Raw genomic sequence first — 16,067 nt, 5'->3', positions numbered from 1 at the left:
TTGGAAGAAGTAGTAGTTCTGTGACCTGGGAGAAAGATAATTTTATTTGAGGAAAGGGAGATTGCATTGCCAGTTTGTTTCCATTTACTCTAATAATACCCTTTGGTTGAGAATGACTTATCCCCTTTGCTAAGATTACTTACTAAGTGTCTCTAGATACGTGTGGTCAGACCGAAAATGACAGGGGAATACAATTTTAAGATAGTTTAGCTCAAATAACCTCAAATGCCAAAAAAGAATGCAAACCAAGAGTAAAGTTTGTTAAAAAAAAAAGTTTTTTTAAGTAGAACCTCCCTCTCCTCCCACCCCAGGAAGTAGTATTGTTTTAGGTAGACAGAGAGATCAAGTTAGTTCTATGCTTTCTTAACCTGAGCTTTGGTCAAGTCACTTAATTTCTTAGAGCGTCGGGTTCCTAATTCATAGAACTAATATCATGCAATCTCTGTAACCTGCAAAGAGTTACATAAGGCTAAATTGGGTCTTGATCCTGGACCAGGTGTCCTCTCTGTTGTCCAAAAAACATTCTTAGGCAGAAAGCTTTGATTGTAGCTTTAGAAGAATAGGTTTATTCCCAAAGCCAGCCATGGACCTCTCTTAAGACCATCTTGATAAAAGCAATTTTAAAAGGAATGATGTAGACATTTTTTTTTTTCAAGAAATTTCTGAAGAAGGACTTCCCATAGGGGAGATTTAAGCATGTTTATAGGCCAAGAAAAAATGGATCCAGAAAGAAATGGAAAGGATGAAGCTAGAGTAACTCCCTTTTATAGCTGGGATATACACTGTGGTATCAGTAGCCCAGGTAAAAGAACAGAAGAAAGAGAACTTAGAATCACATGACCTGATTTTTTTTTTTTTTTTGAGTTCTAAGAAAAAAATTCCTAAATAGTTTCTGTTAGCAACAGAACTCCAAACAGAAAATGGTAGAGAATTTGTCTGTTTTAAAAATTGTTTACTTCATAAAAAGCTTTTGAATGAGTATGTTTAAATACTGGAAAGCAAAAGTGAGAGAGTATGTGATCTTTAAGTGACCATGTGGAGAAGAGATTGTGTGTGGTATGTTTATATATGTGTACTTCATATTTTTTTCATATACTTTCTCACTCTAATCTTACCCTTACGGAATTATGTTATCGCTTTATTTGGTTTTTCATTTAAGAGCAGTTTACATCTTACCTTTAAGTATTTGTATTTTCATAGCATAGTTAAGGCAGCAATTGATAAAGACATTTCAAAGATTCTTTTAAAAGTAAAATAATGACTTAAGAATCTTGTAATGTTTCCAGAATATTATGTATAATTTTTAAGACTTCTTTTTATATGTTCTCATTAAAGTTACTGGTATAACAAATGAATTTATTAAGTTGAGTAACAATATTAATAAAATTGTACCTTTTCAATTTCATTTTTATAGACATCTGTTACTGACTGTAGAGACTGGTGTTACCATAACATTAAAATTGGAATAATTTATTATTTATCTTTTTAATATTTAAAGCAAGTATGTACCTTTTTTCCATTTTACTTCTAGGTAATGAAATGGTCTCTGCAAGATAGTCTGTCCCTGAATTGGAGATATTTAAGCCTGACATATGCTGGTATTTCATCTGCTATAAGTGGCCTATAATTTCTTCCCTTACAACAACTAAACAAACAGACAAAATAGCAAAGATCTGTCCTGTGTCAAGTATGACAGCCACCACTCGTGGCTCTCCAGTAGGAGGGAATGACAGCCAGGGCCAGGCTCCTGATGGACAGTCTCAACCTTCCTTCCAGAATCAGGTAGGACATGAAGGCTCTATTGTTTTGGGTGTAGTGGAACACTATACAAATACCAAATGTCCTGAATAATTTGTAAAGTAATTCTAAGAGCTCTTGTCATTTTTTTGTATTTAAGAAAAGTCATTGAGGCTCTTAGTAATAAGAAACGTACTGTACATGTGTGAAAAAGTACCTCTAGTTTTTTTATTTGTAGATCTGGGCTTTATATGAATGTGAGGGCAAAAGCATTAAATCAGTCATCATAAACTTTAGTTATCAGCATAGACTCAATTCAGCTGTTTATGTTCAAATATCATCTCTATATCACACTCACCTATGACTCTGGCTAAATAATATAGTATCTAATGTTCAGTTTCCATATCTTTAAAATGAGAATAAATGAAGTAATATAAATAAAGGGTTCAGCATAGATTTTAATACCAAACTTTTGTGCTGGCCTACATGGAAATAATTTTTTTCCTTTGGGAGAATTTGTATATGATAAGTGGAAAAATACTTGTTAAAATGTTAATTAACATTAATTCCTTTTCACTTATGATATTGATAATTTGCATTCATTGTTTCTTTTTTAAAATTTTATTTTATTGAGGTATAGTCATTTATAATTGTCAATTTCCATTGTAGAGCACAATTTTTCAGTCATACATAAACATACATATATTCATTGTCACATTCTTCTTTGCTGTGAGCTACCACAAGATCTTGTATATATTTCCCTGTGCTATATAATATAAACTTGTTTATCTATTCTATATATACCTGTCAATATCTACAAATTTCGAATTCCCAGTCTGTCCCTTCCCACTCCCTTTCCCCCTGGCAACCACAGTTTGTAGTCCATGTCTGTGACTCTGTTTCTGTTTTATGTTTAAGTTCATTTGTTTTTTGGTTTTTTTTGTTTCTTTAGATTCCACATATGAGCAATCTCATATGGTATTTTTCTTTCTCTTTCTGGCTTACTTCACTAGAATAACATTCTTGAGGGACATCCATGTTGCTGCAAATGGCATTATGTTGTCATTTTTATGGCCAAATAGTATTCCATTGTATAAATATACCATAACTTCTTTATCCAGTCTTCTGTCAATGGACATTTAGGCTGTTTCCGTGTCTTGGCTATTGTAAATAGTGCTGCTGTGAACACTGGAGTGCAGGTATCTTTTTGAAGTAGGGATCCTTCTGAATGTATGTCCAGGAGTGGAATTACTGGGTTATATGGAAAGTCTGTTTCTAGTCTTTTGAGGAATCTCCATACTGTTTTCCACAATGGCTGCATCAAACTGCATTCCCACCAACAATATAGGAGGGTTCCCTTTTCTCCACATGTCTCCATCATGTATTATTTGTGGACTTTCGTGCATTTATTGTTTCTTAAGGGGTTAATCAATTCGTTAAACTTTGCAAAGTAAAGTTTTACAGAATACTGGCTTTGATTTTTTTTCCTCCAATTTGCGTATATTACTTTTCCATCTTCATTAGTTCATTCCTTTCACTTTCTTGCGTTTTAATTTGTTCATTTTCTAGTTTTATGGTATGAAATTCAGATAATTGATTGATCACCTTTCAGTTTTTCTGTTTTCTAAAACAAATTTTTTTGACTACAGACTTTTCCAAACCACATTCCATGAATTTTGAAGTGTTTATATTTACTGTCATTCAGTTAGCATTTTAAAATTTGTATGGTGATTTTTCTTTGTAAGAATTCTTTACAAACATTGTGCAGTTAGAAATTTTGTGGTTAGCTATTTCATTCATTTATAGCTTAATTCTTAATCATAGCTTAACTATCCTTTATGGATAGAGAATCTATTCTCAGTGATGTCATTAATTGGAAATGTATTGAGGCTTTGTGTTTTGCCTAGCATACGGTCAATTTCAGTTCCACTTGGTTCAAAAAAATACTGTATGTTATTCTGTGGCATTAAAGAATACGTATCAGTTATTTCCAGTTTCCTCCTTATGGTTTTCAGATGTTCTGTATAACCGTGTTTCGTTTTGTTTTAAGTCTGGTTTTCTTACTTGCTGAGAAGTCTGTTAATCGCTACCTGAAATTGTGGCCTTGCCCATTTCACTTTTATATTCTTTTCAATTTTAGCTAGGTATATTTTGAACCAATAGGAAGCATACACACTGAAAATAGTGATTTTTTTTTTTTTTTTGACTGAAGCTGGGTGGTGGGGGCATGATTGACCCTTAATCTTTCCTTACAGACCTCTTACCTGTGTAGTAATCTCTTAAATCTCCAGTAGTTCTCCCTGACCCAAAGTCTGCCTCACACATTAGGGTAACTGTACCACTTTGTAGGGGAAGGAAGAGGGTTCTTCTTAGGAAGGGTAGCTTTCCTATATTTTTTTAACAGCACCCATTATTTTTATTACTGTCTTTCACTAATTCCCCTGAACTTTACCATTTTAAATTATTGTTTCTTGTACTTTTCTTTTTTTTTTTTAAATGAGTTTTTAGGTTCAAAGCAGACTTGAGAAAGTACAGAGTTCTCATACCCTTCTTTACACTTTCCCCCAACCACCACCCTCCTTTACTAGAGTTGTGTATTTGTTAAAATTGATAAACCTTTATTGACAAATCATTATCACTCAAACTCCCCATAGTTTATTTCACAGTTTACTTGATCTTCTGTATATTGTCAGTTTTGATGAGTATTTAATAACAAAGATACTGTCTTAGAGTATAAAGGAATAGTTTCACTGCATTAAAATCGACTGTATCTCTTCATTTCTCCCTTCCCTCAACCCCTGGTGACTACTTGGTTTTTTACTTGCCTCGATAGTTTTGCCTTGTACAGACTGTCATATAGTTGGAATCATACAGTATATAATCTTCTCATTTGGCTTCTTTCATTTGGTAATAATGCATTAAAGTTATTCTTTGTCTTTTCATGACTTACTATCTTAAAAAAAAACCCACTAAATAATTCCATTTTCTGTATGTACCATACTTTATCTGTTTACCTGCTGAATGAAGTGCATCTTGGTTACTTCCAGATTTTGGCAGTTATAAATAAAGTTGGTCTAAACATCCTTTCATGTGCAGGTTTTTGTATGGACATAACTTTTCAACTCTTTGCAGTAAATACAAAGGAATGCAGTTGCTAGGTTGTATGATAGAATATGTTTAGTTTTGTAAAAAGCTGCCAGGCTGTCTTGCAAAGTGACTGTACTGTTTTAAATTCCCACTAGTAGTGAATCAGAGTTCTATTGTTCCACATCCTCACTAGCATTTAGTGTTGTCAGGGTTTTCGATTTTGGCCATTGTAATAGGTGTGTAGTGATATCTTGTCGTTTTAAGTTGTAGTTCCCCTAATGACATAGGCATTGAACATCTTTTCTTAAGCTTATTTGTTATCTGTTTATCCTTTTTGGGGAGGTATCTCTTTGGGTCTTTTGTCCATTTTTCAGTCAGGTTGTTTTCTTATTGTTAGATTTTAAGAGTTACTTGTGTATTTTACATAACAATACTGTATTTTCCAAATATTTTCTGTCAGCTTGTCCTAGTAACTTGTCTTCTCATTCTCTTGACGGTTCCTTTCATGGAGCAGAAATCATTCATTTAAGTGAAGTCTAGCTTATCAGTTCTTTGTTTAATGGCTTATGCCTTACAGGTTACATGAAAACTTAGTGCCAAACTTAGGGTTATCTAGGTATTCTGTTATGTTATCTTCTGAGAGTTTTGTGTTTAACATTTAGGTCAGACATTTGGAGTTAATTTCATTGTGAAGAGTGTACAGTCTATCTTCTGAATTCCTTTTTTTTTTTCATGTGGATGTCCAGTTGTTCACTTTTTTTTTTCCTGTAAGACTGTCTTTTCTCCACTGTTACTATCTTTAGTCCTTTGTTAAAGATAAGCTGACTCTGTTAGTGTATCTTTCTGCAGTCCTTGAAGTTTCATCTACATTTGTGTTTAATATTTAAACTTTTAGATAAAGTTTTAGACAGTTGCAACATAAAGTTGAATTTTGCTTTTTGGCTACTCAATCTTTGTGTTTTAAATGGCATTTAGAGCAGATGATGATTAAAGTGATTATTAAGATAGTTAAATTAATATTTTCCATGTTTGTTACTATTTTTTTATTCATCACGCTTGTCCTTGGTTCCTGTTTTTGTTTCACTTTCTATCTTTTTTGGTTTTAATTGAGCATTTTATGATTCCTATTTCTCTCCTTTCTTAGCAGATCAGTCATACCTTTTACTTACAGTGGTTGCCTTTTTAGTATACATTTACAGCCAATCTGTACATCCACTTTAAAATAACAGTGTACGGTTAAATGAGTAGTTCACATTCCTTATAATACGTTATTCATAGCTTCTCCCTCTGGTTCTTTATATCATTGCTATTTATTTCATTCATCCAAAAACTATAATCATTAAATATATTGTTGTCTATATCATTTTGAACAAATTATGAATTCGTATAAGAATTAATATAAATGAAAATATTTTGTCTTCACTTACTCTTTCTGTAATGCTTTTCCTTTCTTCATGTTGAATTGAGTTTATAGTGCATATCACTTTCCTTCCCTAAAGAACTTAAAACCATGCAAGGCAGACCTGCTGACAAAAAATTCCTTTAATTTTGTCTGAGAGATTTATCCTTCACTTTGAATTACAGTTTTCCAGGATAGAGAATTCTGGATGCTGTTTTTTTCTCCTTTGCATAGCTTTTGAGGAAAAGTACGATGTAAGTCTTATCCTAGCTCATTTATAGATAAGTCTTTTTTTTTTTTTTTTTCCTGTGCTGCCTTCAGGATTTTTCATAACCATTTACTTTCTGCAGTTTGAATTTGATACACTTAGGTGTCATTGTTTTGGCATTTATCTTGCTTGGTTTTCTCTGAGCTTCTTGAATCTGTTCTTTGATTATTAATTTGGGGGAAATTCTCAGTCATTATTGTTTCAAATATTTCTTTACTTTTTTTTCTCTGCATTCTGGAATTCCTACTATACTTAGTGGTTCTATAATTCTGCTTTCCTCGCTGCCTCCTTCTCCCTTTCTCTGCCTGTTTTCTTTCTCTTTGCTTTCCATTGTTGGAAGTTTCTCTGGATATATTTTTAACCTCAGAGATTCTTTCCTCAGCTGTGTCTAGTCTACTAATAGACTGATCACAGGCATTCTAAATTATTGTTACTGTTTTTCACATCTAGCATTTCTTTTGGTTCTTTCTTAGAATTTCATCTCTCTGTTTATATCCATCCATCTATTCTTTCATGTCTACATTTTCCATTTGTGCTCTTGGCATATTAATTGTACTTATTTTAAAGTTTTGGTCTGATAATTCCAACATCCCTATCATATTTGAGTCTGATGCTTGCTCTGTCTTTTCAGACTATGGTGATTATCTTTTCATATGCCTTGTAATTTTTCCTTGAAACGTAGGTATAATATACTAGGTAATAGGAATTGTTGTAAATAGACTTTTAGTATTATGGTACTAAGGAGGGACAGCATGGCTAGAGAGGGCTGGATTTGGGTGCTTCTCTTTTCCACACATGGAAGGCTATAGCAGGCTAGAATTTGGTATTTTCCTTGTTGTAGGTTGGTTATGTTCTAATAAAAACCTAGCAGATTAGACTGTGGTAAATTTTCTTCTGAGAGTACGTCCTGTTAAGAACAGAATGAGCTAGCATTTAAAAATGGCTACTTTGCACCTCCCATTCCTGGAAATTAAAGGGAATTTTTCTCTGAACTTCACTGTGAAAACATGATAGGACTTCTAGAGGTAGAACCCATAAAAGTGTGTGGATTCCAATAAGTCTAGACTGTCTGGAGTTTTGAGCTCTCAGACTTTGCACACTCAAGCTTCTAGCAAATTAATCAATTACAATTTAGGTTCTCCTATGCCAATAGTCCCCACCTACCTACAGAAGATACATTCCAGGACCCCCAGTGGATGCCTGAAACTTCAGGTAGCACTGAACCTTGTATGTACTATGTTTTTTTTTCCAAACATTGACTCTTACAATAAAGCTTAATTTATTAATTATGCATAGTAAGAGATGAATAATAATTAACAATAAAATAGGACAAGTATAATAATAATATACTATAATAATAGTTACTAGAATATGATCTCTTAAAATATCTTACCATTCAGATTTAATGCCTTCTCTATCTTAGCTAAGAACTTAACATGTGCTGTGGCTGTAACTTCTCACAGTTTGAGATGGAACAGCAAAACCAGAACAAATCACAGTTTAGCAGATAGCAATTTCGCTCTTACCATAGATCTTAGTAACCTTAGCATATGATTTTCTTTTTTTATTATTGAGAACTTTCAACTTTTCACCTAAAGGAAGCACTTTACAGCTTCTCTGTGGCATTTCTGAATTGCCTGGATCACTACTCTTGTAGTTTGGAACCATTATTAAGTAAAATAAGGGTTACTTGAACACAAGCATTGCCATACCAGCAATCTCATAGCAAGGAAAGCTATGGACAAAGTGGTGATTCTTGTCCAGAGCAGGACAGGGTGGAGGCAGAGTCAGGATGGCTTGAGATTTCATCAAGCTATTCAGAATGGTGCACAATTTAAAGTTTAAAAATTGTTTATTTCTGGAATTTTCCATTTTAATATCTTTTTTAGAACATTGATTGGTTCCACAGAGATTTGTTTGTGGTTTTCTTCTCTCGTAATTTTTGATTCTCTGTGTTACCCTAGCTGTCTTCTGATTTTGTATGCAACAAATTGAATTTTGACCTTAATTATCTGCTAGATTTGAGCAGAATTGTTGATTTTCATTTTTTTCAGCTCTTTTAATTGCTAGGAAGGAGTGATGCCTTACAAGCTCCTTACATGTTGGTCTGGAAACCAGAAGTATCTCCTATACATTGTTTCCCCTTAATTCTGTCCTTGTATTTAAGCATCTGTATTTTATGTAGTCTGTGGTTTGTTCTTTGTTTTTGGCATGTTACTTTACTTGGTATTTTTAATCCTTTTTCTTTCAATACAAATACTGGCTCTTGGGGGATTTTTGTCTATCCTCATGCGTTTTATTTTTTCTTTTGCTGTCTTTTTGGATTGTTTAAATTGCTGCTTTTTTCTTCCTTTCCATTGTACTTTTTAGTTATGGAAGTATAAATGCTTTGAGTTGTTACCTTAAAGTTGTAATAGTTTTTCTTTTTTTTTTTTAAATAACTGATAACAGTGAACATTATCTCAGAGTCACTGTGCATCAGGAATTTAGGAATGGAATAACTGAGTGGTCTGACTCAGTATCTTTTTTTTGTACTTGTGATCATCATGTCATCTGGGCTTACAGGTTTATGAAGATTTGACTGGATTTGGGGACTTCATTTTTGCAATGGCTCAATCAGATGAATATTGGCTGGAGGCTTCAGTTCCTCATCACATGGGTCTCTGCACCTATGCCCTATGCAGTCAGAGTGTCTTTGAGACACTGCTTAGATGTCTTGAAGACGTGGCATGTAACTTCTTCCAGAAAGATTACTCTGAGAAGGGAGGAAGAAATCATGATAACTTTTATGACCTAGACTCAGAAGTTACTCTCTTTTTTCACAGTTTTGCAGAAAGAATTGTAATTAAGAAGATTCATTACAACTGTATTGTATTAGGAGTAAACATTATAAAAACTAATGGTGCCTAATTTTAATCTGGTTCATTCATGCAGTAAACTGTAGTCAATAATTAATTTTTAGAAGATTCTTAATGTGGAAAGATACCCATAGGTTGACAAAAAAAGATAAGCAGTATGATCCCCATTTTATTAAATATTTTTAGATATATATTGACAATTAAAATACATAATATTTTAAATTTAACTATATCTGTGTTGGCATCTGAATTGCTAAAAACATTGTACATAAATTACAAAAATTTAAGTTTGAAATATTTAATTTTTAAGACCTCATCACCTGATTCCTCCAATGAGAATTCTCTAGCAACTCCCCCAGATGAACAAGGACAAGGTGATGCTCCCCCACATCATGAAGATGAGGAACCTGCATTTCCACATACTGACTTGGCAAAATTGGATGACATGATCAACAGGTGAGTTAGTTGTTTTTTTGTTTTGCTTTCTTTTTGTTTTTAATGGAGATAATAAACTAGAAAAGCAGACTACTTTATCAGCATTGCAGCTGGTAATGAGCAAAAGTGAATTGCGACGTCACAGTAATATTAACTATCTTATAACTCATTGTTCCAAATGCAGGTACTTACATAGAATTTTAAAAACTGATAGATGATGATTTAAAGCATGATGCTCTATAATCTTAGTATGTTTCTTACCTAGAACTATGGGTAGAGATTTCCTTCCTTTTGAGTATTTACAAAGTTCATTTCTCCTTGATGTTGATTGTTAGAGTTCTAGGTGACTTTTCTTATTTCTAGACTGTCCATTTTCTGCATCAGATACATTATTGTAGGAGATTGTATTATTCCTTATTTTATTTTATCCAGTGGTGGTTGTCTCTATTAAAAGAGTGTGCTTCTGATTAGAACTAGAATAAGTTACGTATATATAGTAAATCTTGAGTGGCAGGGAAATAAAAAGATGCTTTTTGTGTAAATAAAAGTAACCCAAAAAGATAGTATCAATTTATATCTAATAGGTTATTTGTAATAAGGAGTCATTCTCAAAATAGGAGTGTTTTGTAATTTTGCTGTCTTTCAGGAAAGGATTCAAGGGAGAGATGGAAGAAAGTTTTTTTCGGGAAGTAGTAGATTAGCAATAGATATATTTCATGATACCAGGGAAAATGATAGTTGAGTGTAGTGGTCTCTGCATCATCATTTTGATATTGGAGCATATTTATGATGGTGTAAAGGCTTGGAAACTGTACACCTCACACAATCATCAGAGAACATTGATAAATTGTCCTATTGAGATAGACTGAGGAGAAACTACCCCTTTGTCTCATTTCTTTTGTCTGCTGTGAAGAAGACAAAAGAAAATGGTGGTTGTACTCTTTCTTCCTAGCAATAAATCTGAACCTCAAAAGAACACTTTTTTTCCTGCTAATTTTAACAGCAGGTATACATTTAATTAATAATTATTTTTAGTTTTAGTGGTCTATGAAACTTATTAAATGAATTCTCGCTATGTCTGTGATTTGATGGTGCTTTAAAAAATTATGTATGTAGCAGGTGATATGGCAATCACTTTTTTTCATTTTGTGATGAATATATAATGCAGTTGGGGTTTTTTCACTTGTTTTTTTCTTAGCAAAATCAACTATAGTGGACTTATATAGTTATTTCATTTGCAGTCAACTAATGCAGCATTCTGAAATTTTTAAATAATTTTTAGGCCTCGATGGGTGGTTCCAGTTTTGCCAAAAGGAGAGTTAGAAGTGCTTTTAGAAGCTGCTATTGATCTTAGTAAAAAAGGTGAGTTTATAGATAGCTGTGCTTTTTATTATGTATGGTATATTTATTTTCACATTAATAAAGGCTTCATTTTCTATATTATAAAAATTAATATGTATTTCTGGACTACACTGTCTCACGAACTTTTCTAGTAGAAAGAACATATGTTTATTAGACCTGGAGCAAAGTTTCTTAGAAAACTTCAGATACTTTTTAAGGACCTCTGAATCCTTTAAGATTTAATGCAGAATTTTGTATGTGTATTTGTATTTTTAAGTAGAGAATCTACTGTTTTATATTTTTAGAGAGACTGTTACTCAAATTCAAAAACATTTTCTAGAATGTAATAGACTTAAAAAATCTGTTATGTGAAAGAACATACAGTAAAGCCTATTTTAAAGTTAGAAATCCTCTATGGCCATGTGACTTCAGTTATATTTTTGGCTTTTTTTATTTCCACACCTAAGCCATTTATAATTGAGAATATGTTAAGTAGCAAAAGATTTTAGTAAAAATTATTTGAGCTTAGCTATCTGCCTGACTTACTGAAAAGCCGTTGAATCAAAGTACATGCTAATGGATGCCCCATACATTATTGTTTTTGTAATAAACTGTCAAGATTATATGTTTGACTTTTTTTAACACAAAAAGGTTTTTTTCAGAGTAAGAAAAGAAGTCTTGAACAAGAAAGTTTTGTGTGTCTGTGTATGTGTGTATTTTAAAGGAACTAACAAAATCTGTTGCCCAGAGGTAAAAGTTTTATGTTGCAGTTCATCATTTTTCAATGACTTCTACTAGTACATTCAGCTGAATTCTTGCAGCAAATGATTAATTTTTATAATACACTCTACTCATTAAGGCCTTGAAGGCTAAAAGAAAGGGTAATAGTATATTTTCTGTGTTATTCAGAAAGGACTTGAAATGGGCTAGCCACAGATACATTTATTAAGTGTAATGCTTTTAGGCAAATTTTTAACACCTGTGGTATCTTATGAAATCTAACTCCATGACACAGGTAATAGTTTCATTTAACTTATACTAATTAATCTATACTCATTTAAATAATTTATTATTTATTTTAAATTATTTATTACTTATCTTACAAACCTAATTTAGTGACCCATGAAAATGTCTTATCAGATAGCAAATGTTTCTCAACACTCAAAAAATAATTTTTTTGTTAGTTTGATATTTACTAACTAATTGAAAGATTCATGTACTAGATATTTTCTAGATCTAATAGTGTGAAATGAACAAAAACTGAAAATGCTGCTCTGTTTAATACCATTGCCATACAGCACATGTATATCATTTCAAGGGCTTTTCTCCACTTTTTTCTGGCATTATGATTATGATGAGGCAAAGTTTACATTTTTATGGAAAGAATCTTGGGTTTAATATCATACCAATAAGTATATAATCAACCATAATATACTTTATTGTACTAACTTAATGTTTCTGAGTTACAAATAGTTACAAGCGTTCTGTTTAGATGAAGGCATACAAGCTTATTGCTCTTCTTAAATCAGATAAAATTAAAAAGTAAAGTTGCTGAGAAGTGAAAGGACAATACAGAGTCATCTTTTAAATTTGACAGTAAATGAATAATTTCAGCCAGGTGAAATTTTAGAACAGTCACTTTTTAAAAAGTTTTTTTTTTTAACTGCAGCATGATCAGTTATAGTGTGTCATTTTCTGGTGTATAGCACAGTGTCCCAGTCATACATATACATACATATATTTGTTTTCATATTGTTTTTTATTAAAGTCACTACAAGATATTGAATATAGTTCCCTGTGCTATACAGATGAAAAAGTTTTGAACTGTATTTTTAGTGAGTAAAATGAAATAGTTTGATTCCCTGTCTGCCCCGTAACTGTTCTGTTTTCAAGTCTGGTATTATATCAGAACATTTCATCATATTCGTTGATCTGATGTAGTTTTATACAACTCTGTTTCTAAAACTTACTGTGCATAGTGTTTTATTTTTCTGAATTACCCATGCTTTCAGTGTAAGTTATCTGTTAACCTCTTTTAATAGTACCTGTTTTAACAACTACAACACTGTTTTTGAGTTGGAAACTAACGGTTGAGAACAGTTTATTGTCTTTAGTGATATAATTGGCCAGAGAAATTTTTACTTTGAGTTTAGTTTAAGTTTTTCATATTTTCTTAGGTCTCGATGTTAAAAGTGAAGCATGTCAACGTTTTTTTCGAGATGGGCTAACAGTATCTTTCACTAAAATCCTTATGGATGAGGCAGTGAGTGGCTGGAAGTTTGAAATTCATGTGAGTCTTATAATTTATTTGGAGTTTCACATTTACATAGTGATCCCTTTGGGTTTATCTCTGGGAAACATTATTGTGAATAATGTATCAAGTCTGCTGATACATTTTACACAATTGAAGGTCTTTTAGAATAAGCTTGAGGTTTTGAATTATAAAACTTTGGCTTAGTCTTTCACCTGGAAACTTAAATGCCTGTGACCATATGCAAGATACTTTATATTTCATCAGTTGTATTATGTTGCTGATTGGAGAAGTCCCACTATTTTATGTACCAGTAAGAGAGAAAAATACTCAAGATGGGGAATAAAATAGGCAAACTCCCAAAATAGCTGGGATATACCAAAGGGTATATATGATCTCAATGCAAATGTACCTAATAAATAAATTTGTCAGGCAGAAACGATTAGCAAGGAATCTTGCACGTTAATGATGGCAGTTGGTAGAAAGAAAGAAAATCTTCCCTGACACTATGAATCACTGGGTAGTACTCTCACAAGTTTAATAACAACAAAAAAAGGCAAACAGACTTTAAAGTATTCTCAGATTGATAGTATCTTTAAGTGTCTGTCAACAGGAAACACAAGTACTAAGGCAATACTTTACAACCTAGGAAAAAGGTAATTCAAACTAGCATGAATTCTAAGATGTTCTCATATTCCAGGGATTTTGAAAGTGAAAAAATATGCATCTTATTAGGCTTTTATTTCTAATAAAATTTTTAAGCATATAAAAATCTCTGATTATAAAACAGTCAAAAGTTACGAAGGAAGCATATGTAATATTTTATGGACTTCAACATAGAAGGTATAGCTTTGAATATTTCCCTCAAATGACTATCGCATATGAATTCTTACATTTTTTTAATATGACATGTTATTTCCTAAATGTAAAAATAGACATTTTGAAAATGATCTTTGACTTTTGAATTGAGACTTAGATTACACATCTTTGCATCTTTATTAGTTTACATGACTTTAAGTGTTTAGATTTTGGAATTACTACCTCTAGAGTATAAAACCCAAAGAAAGAAAATGGTAATTTGTTTGTATCCTATGCATGTAATGCAGTATTAGACAACCTGTGGGTGCAAACTTCATTTGTAATCCTTAGCTTTTGAAATCAGGTGCAGTACAACTATGAAGTAGTAAGTAAGTACAGATTTTCACCAATACCAGTTTGATCACCGTATTTGTGAAATTAAACAGAATTCAGATAATCAGTGTAGAAAAATGTAGTGAGAGCATTATTAACAAGATTTTTATGTTTCTGTGTTTGAAATTGAAATGTTTTCTCTTTCTAAATCAATCCCTCACCCCTACTCCTCAATACAAACAGAGGTGCATTATTAACAATACTCATCGCCTAGTGGAGCTTTGTGTGGCCAAGTTGTCCCAAGACTGGTTTCCACTTCTAGAACTTCTCGCCATGGCCTTAAATCCTCATTGCAAATTCCACGTCTACAATGGTACACGTCCGTGTGAATCAATTTCCACAAGTGCTCAGTTGCCTGAAGATGAGCAGTTTGCTCGTTCCTCGGATCCTCGATCACCAAAAGTGTGTTGGTTTGGTATTTTTAAAATTAAATATTTAAATTATTTGTTTTGTCTTAAAACTTTATGTTTAAAGACACATTATTTAATATGTATTGTTGATTTATTACTATTGAACTTAATGGCCAGCAGCACTGTATGTAACTCATGCCTAGACAAAACCTTAATATTGTATCATTCAGTTAATGAATAGGCTCTTTGTAACCTAACCCTATACTTCCCCTCGTAGCAATGATGCAATATTTTCTACTTTAATGTTCAGATAACTTTAAAAAATATAACTTCTGTAAATAATGAACATCAGCTATACCTTGTTTGTACTTACATGTAAATATTTAACAACAGAAAACATATATTTATGTACAGATCATGTTAACACAGATTATAAAATTTTACTATTTTGCTTTCATGACATACTGCTAAGTATTTGTTTAAAGCACATTTGGTTTCCTAGGAGAAAATCTTGGCCTTGATCTGAGTCTTGTGTCAAGTAAATAATCTTTTAGTTTATCCTTGTTTTATAGGAAAGATATGGTTTACTTTCTGTTTACCCAGATTATAACTAATTTCAAGGAAGCAGTCTGGGAAAAAGAGGAATTAATTATCTGTATCAATAGAGGTGAGAAAAAAAGACAAAAGCACGCAGTTAGCAGGCCCTGTTACAGCTCTTAGTTTTGTATATGTTCATTCTAATGTCTTAGTGGCTTAAATAATACTTCAATGGGCTTTAATATCTCAAAACTTGTTTGAATGTAAACATTTTAATTAGTGTTTAAATACATGGAAGAAACATCAGCATTAGATACAGAAAGCAGAACATAACTTTATTGTGCACACACATGCACACACGTATATATTAAAAAAGAATTTAAAATAATACAAAACAATGCAGAATTCCTATAAAGTAATATGAAACCTCTGCACAAGGGGACAATTTCTCTGTTTTCTTAGCAATTTGGATGCCTGTCATTTCTTTTCCTTGTCTAATTTACATGACTAGGATTTCAGTAGTATGTTAGATAGATTTGGTGGAAACATATCCTTTCTTGTTCCTGATTTTGGAAGAAAAGCTTTCAGTTTTTCATCTCTTGAGTTTTCCATT

At 32.3% G+C, this 16,067-nt stretch overlaps 1 protein-coding gene across 5 annotated transcripts in view; it reads left to right on the top strand.

The window, feature by feature from the left end:
* Positions 1–16,067, top strand: part of LOC135320462 (probable ubiquitin carboxyl-terminal hydrolase FAF-X) — a 102,870-nt gene that overhangs the window by 13,249 nt on the left and 73,554 nt on the right. For 4 of the 5 annotated variants that reach the window (XR_010379615.1, XM_064483607.1, XM_064483608.1 and 1 more), the window contains exons 2-6: positions 1,532–1,782; positions 9,660–9,805; positions 11,067–11,146; positions 13,303–13,415; positions 14,751–14,969. Coding sequence is in view for 4 of the 5 variants with exons in the window: in XM_064483607.1 (XP_064339677.1) it covers positions 1,690–1,782; positions 9,660–9,805; positions 11,067–11,146; positions 13,303–13,415; positions 14,751–14,969 (651 nt within the window). In the remaining variant the exon portion in view is untranslated. The remainder of the gene's footprint in view (positions 1–1,531; positions 1,783–9,659; positions 9,806–11,066; positions 11,147–13,302; positions 13,416–14,750; positions 14,970–16,067) is intronic. The other variant, XM_064483609.1, reaches the window with a different exon arrangement.

This window comes from Camelus dromedarius, chromosome Y (genome assembly GCF_036321535.1).
Source record: "Camelus dromedarius isolate mCamDro1 chromosome Y, mCamDro1.pat, whole genome shotgun sequence".
Taxonomy (NCBI): Eukaryota; Metazoa; Chordata; class Mammalia; order Artiodactyla; family Camelidae; genus Camelus; species Camelus dromedarius.
This window is presented reverse-complemented; position numbering and strand designations above follow the sequence as displayed.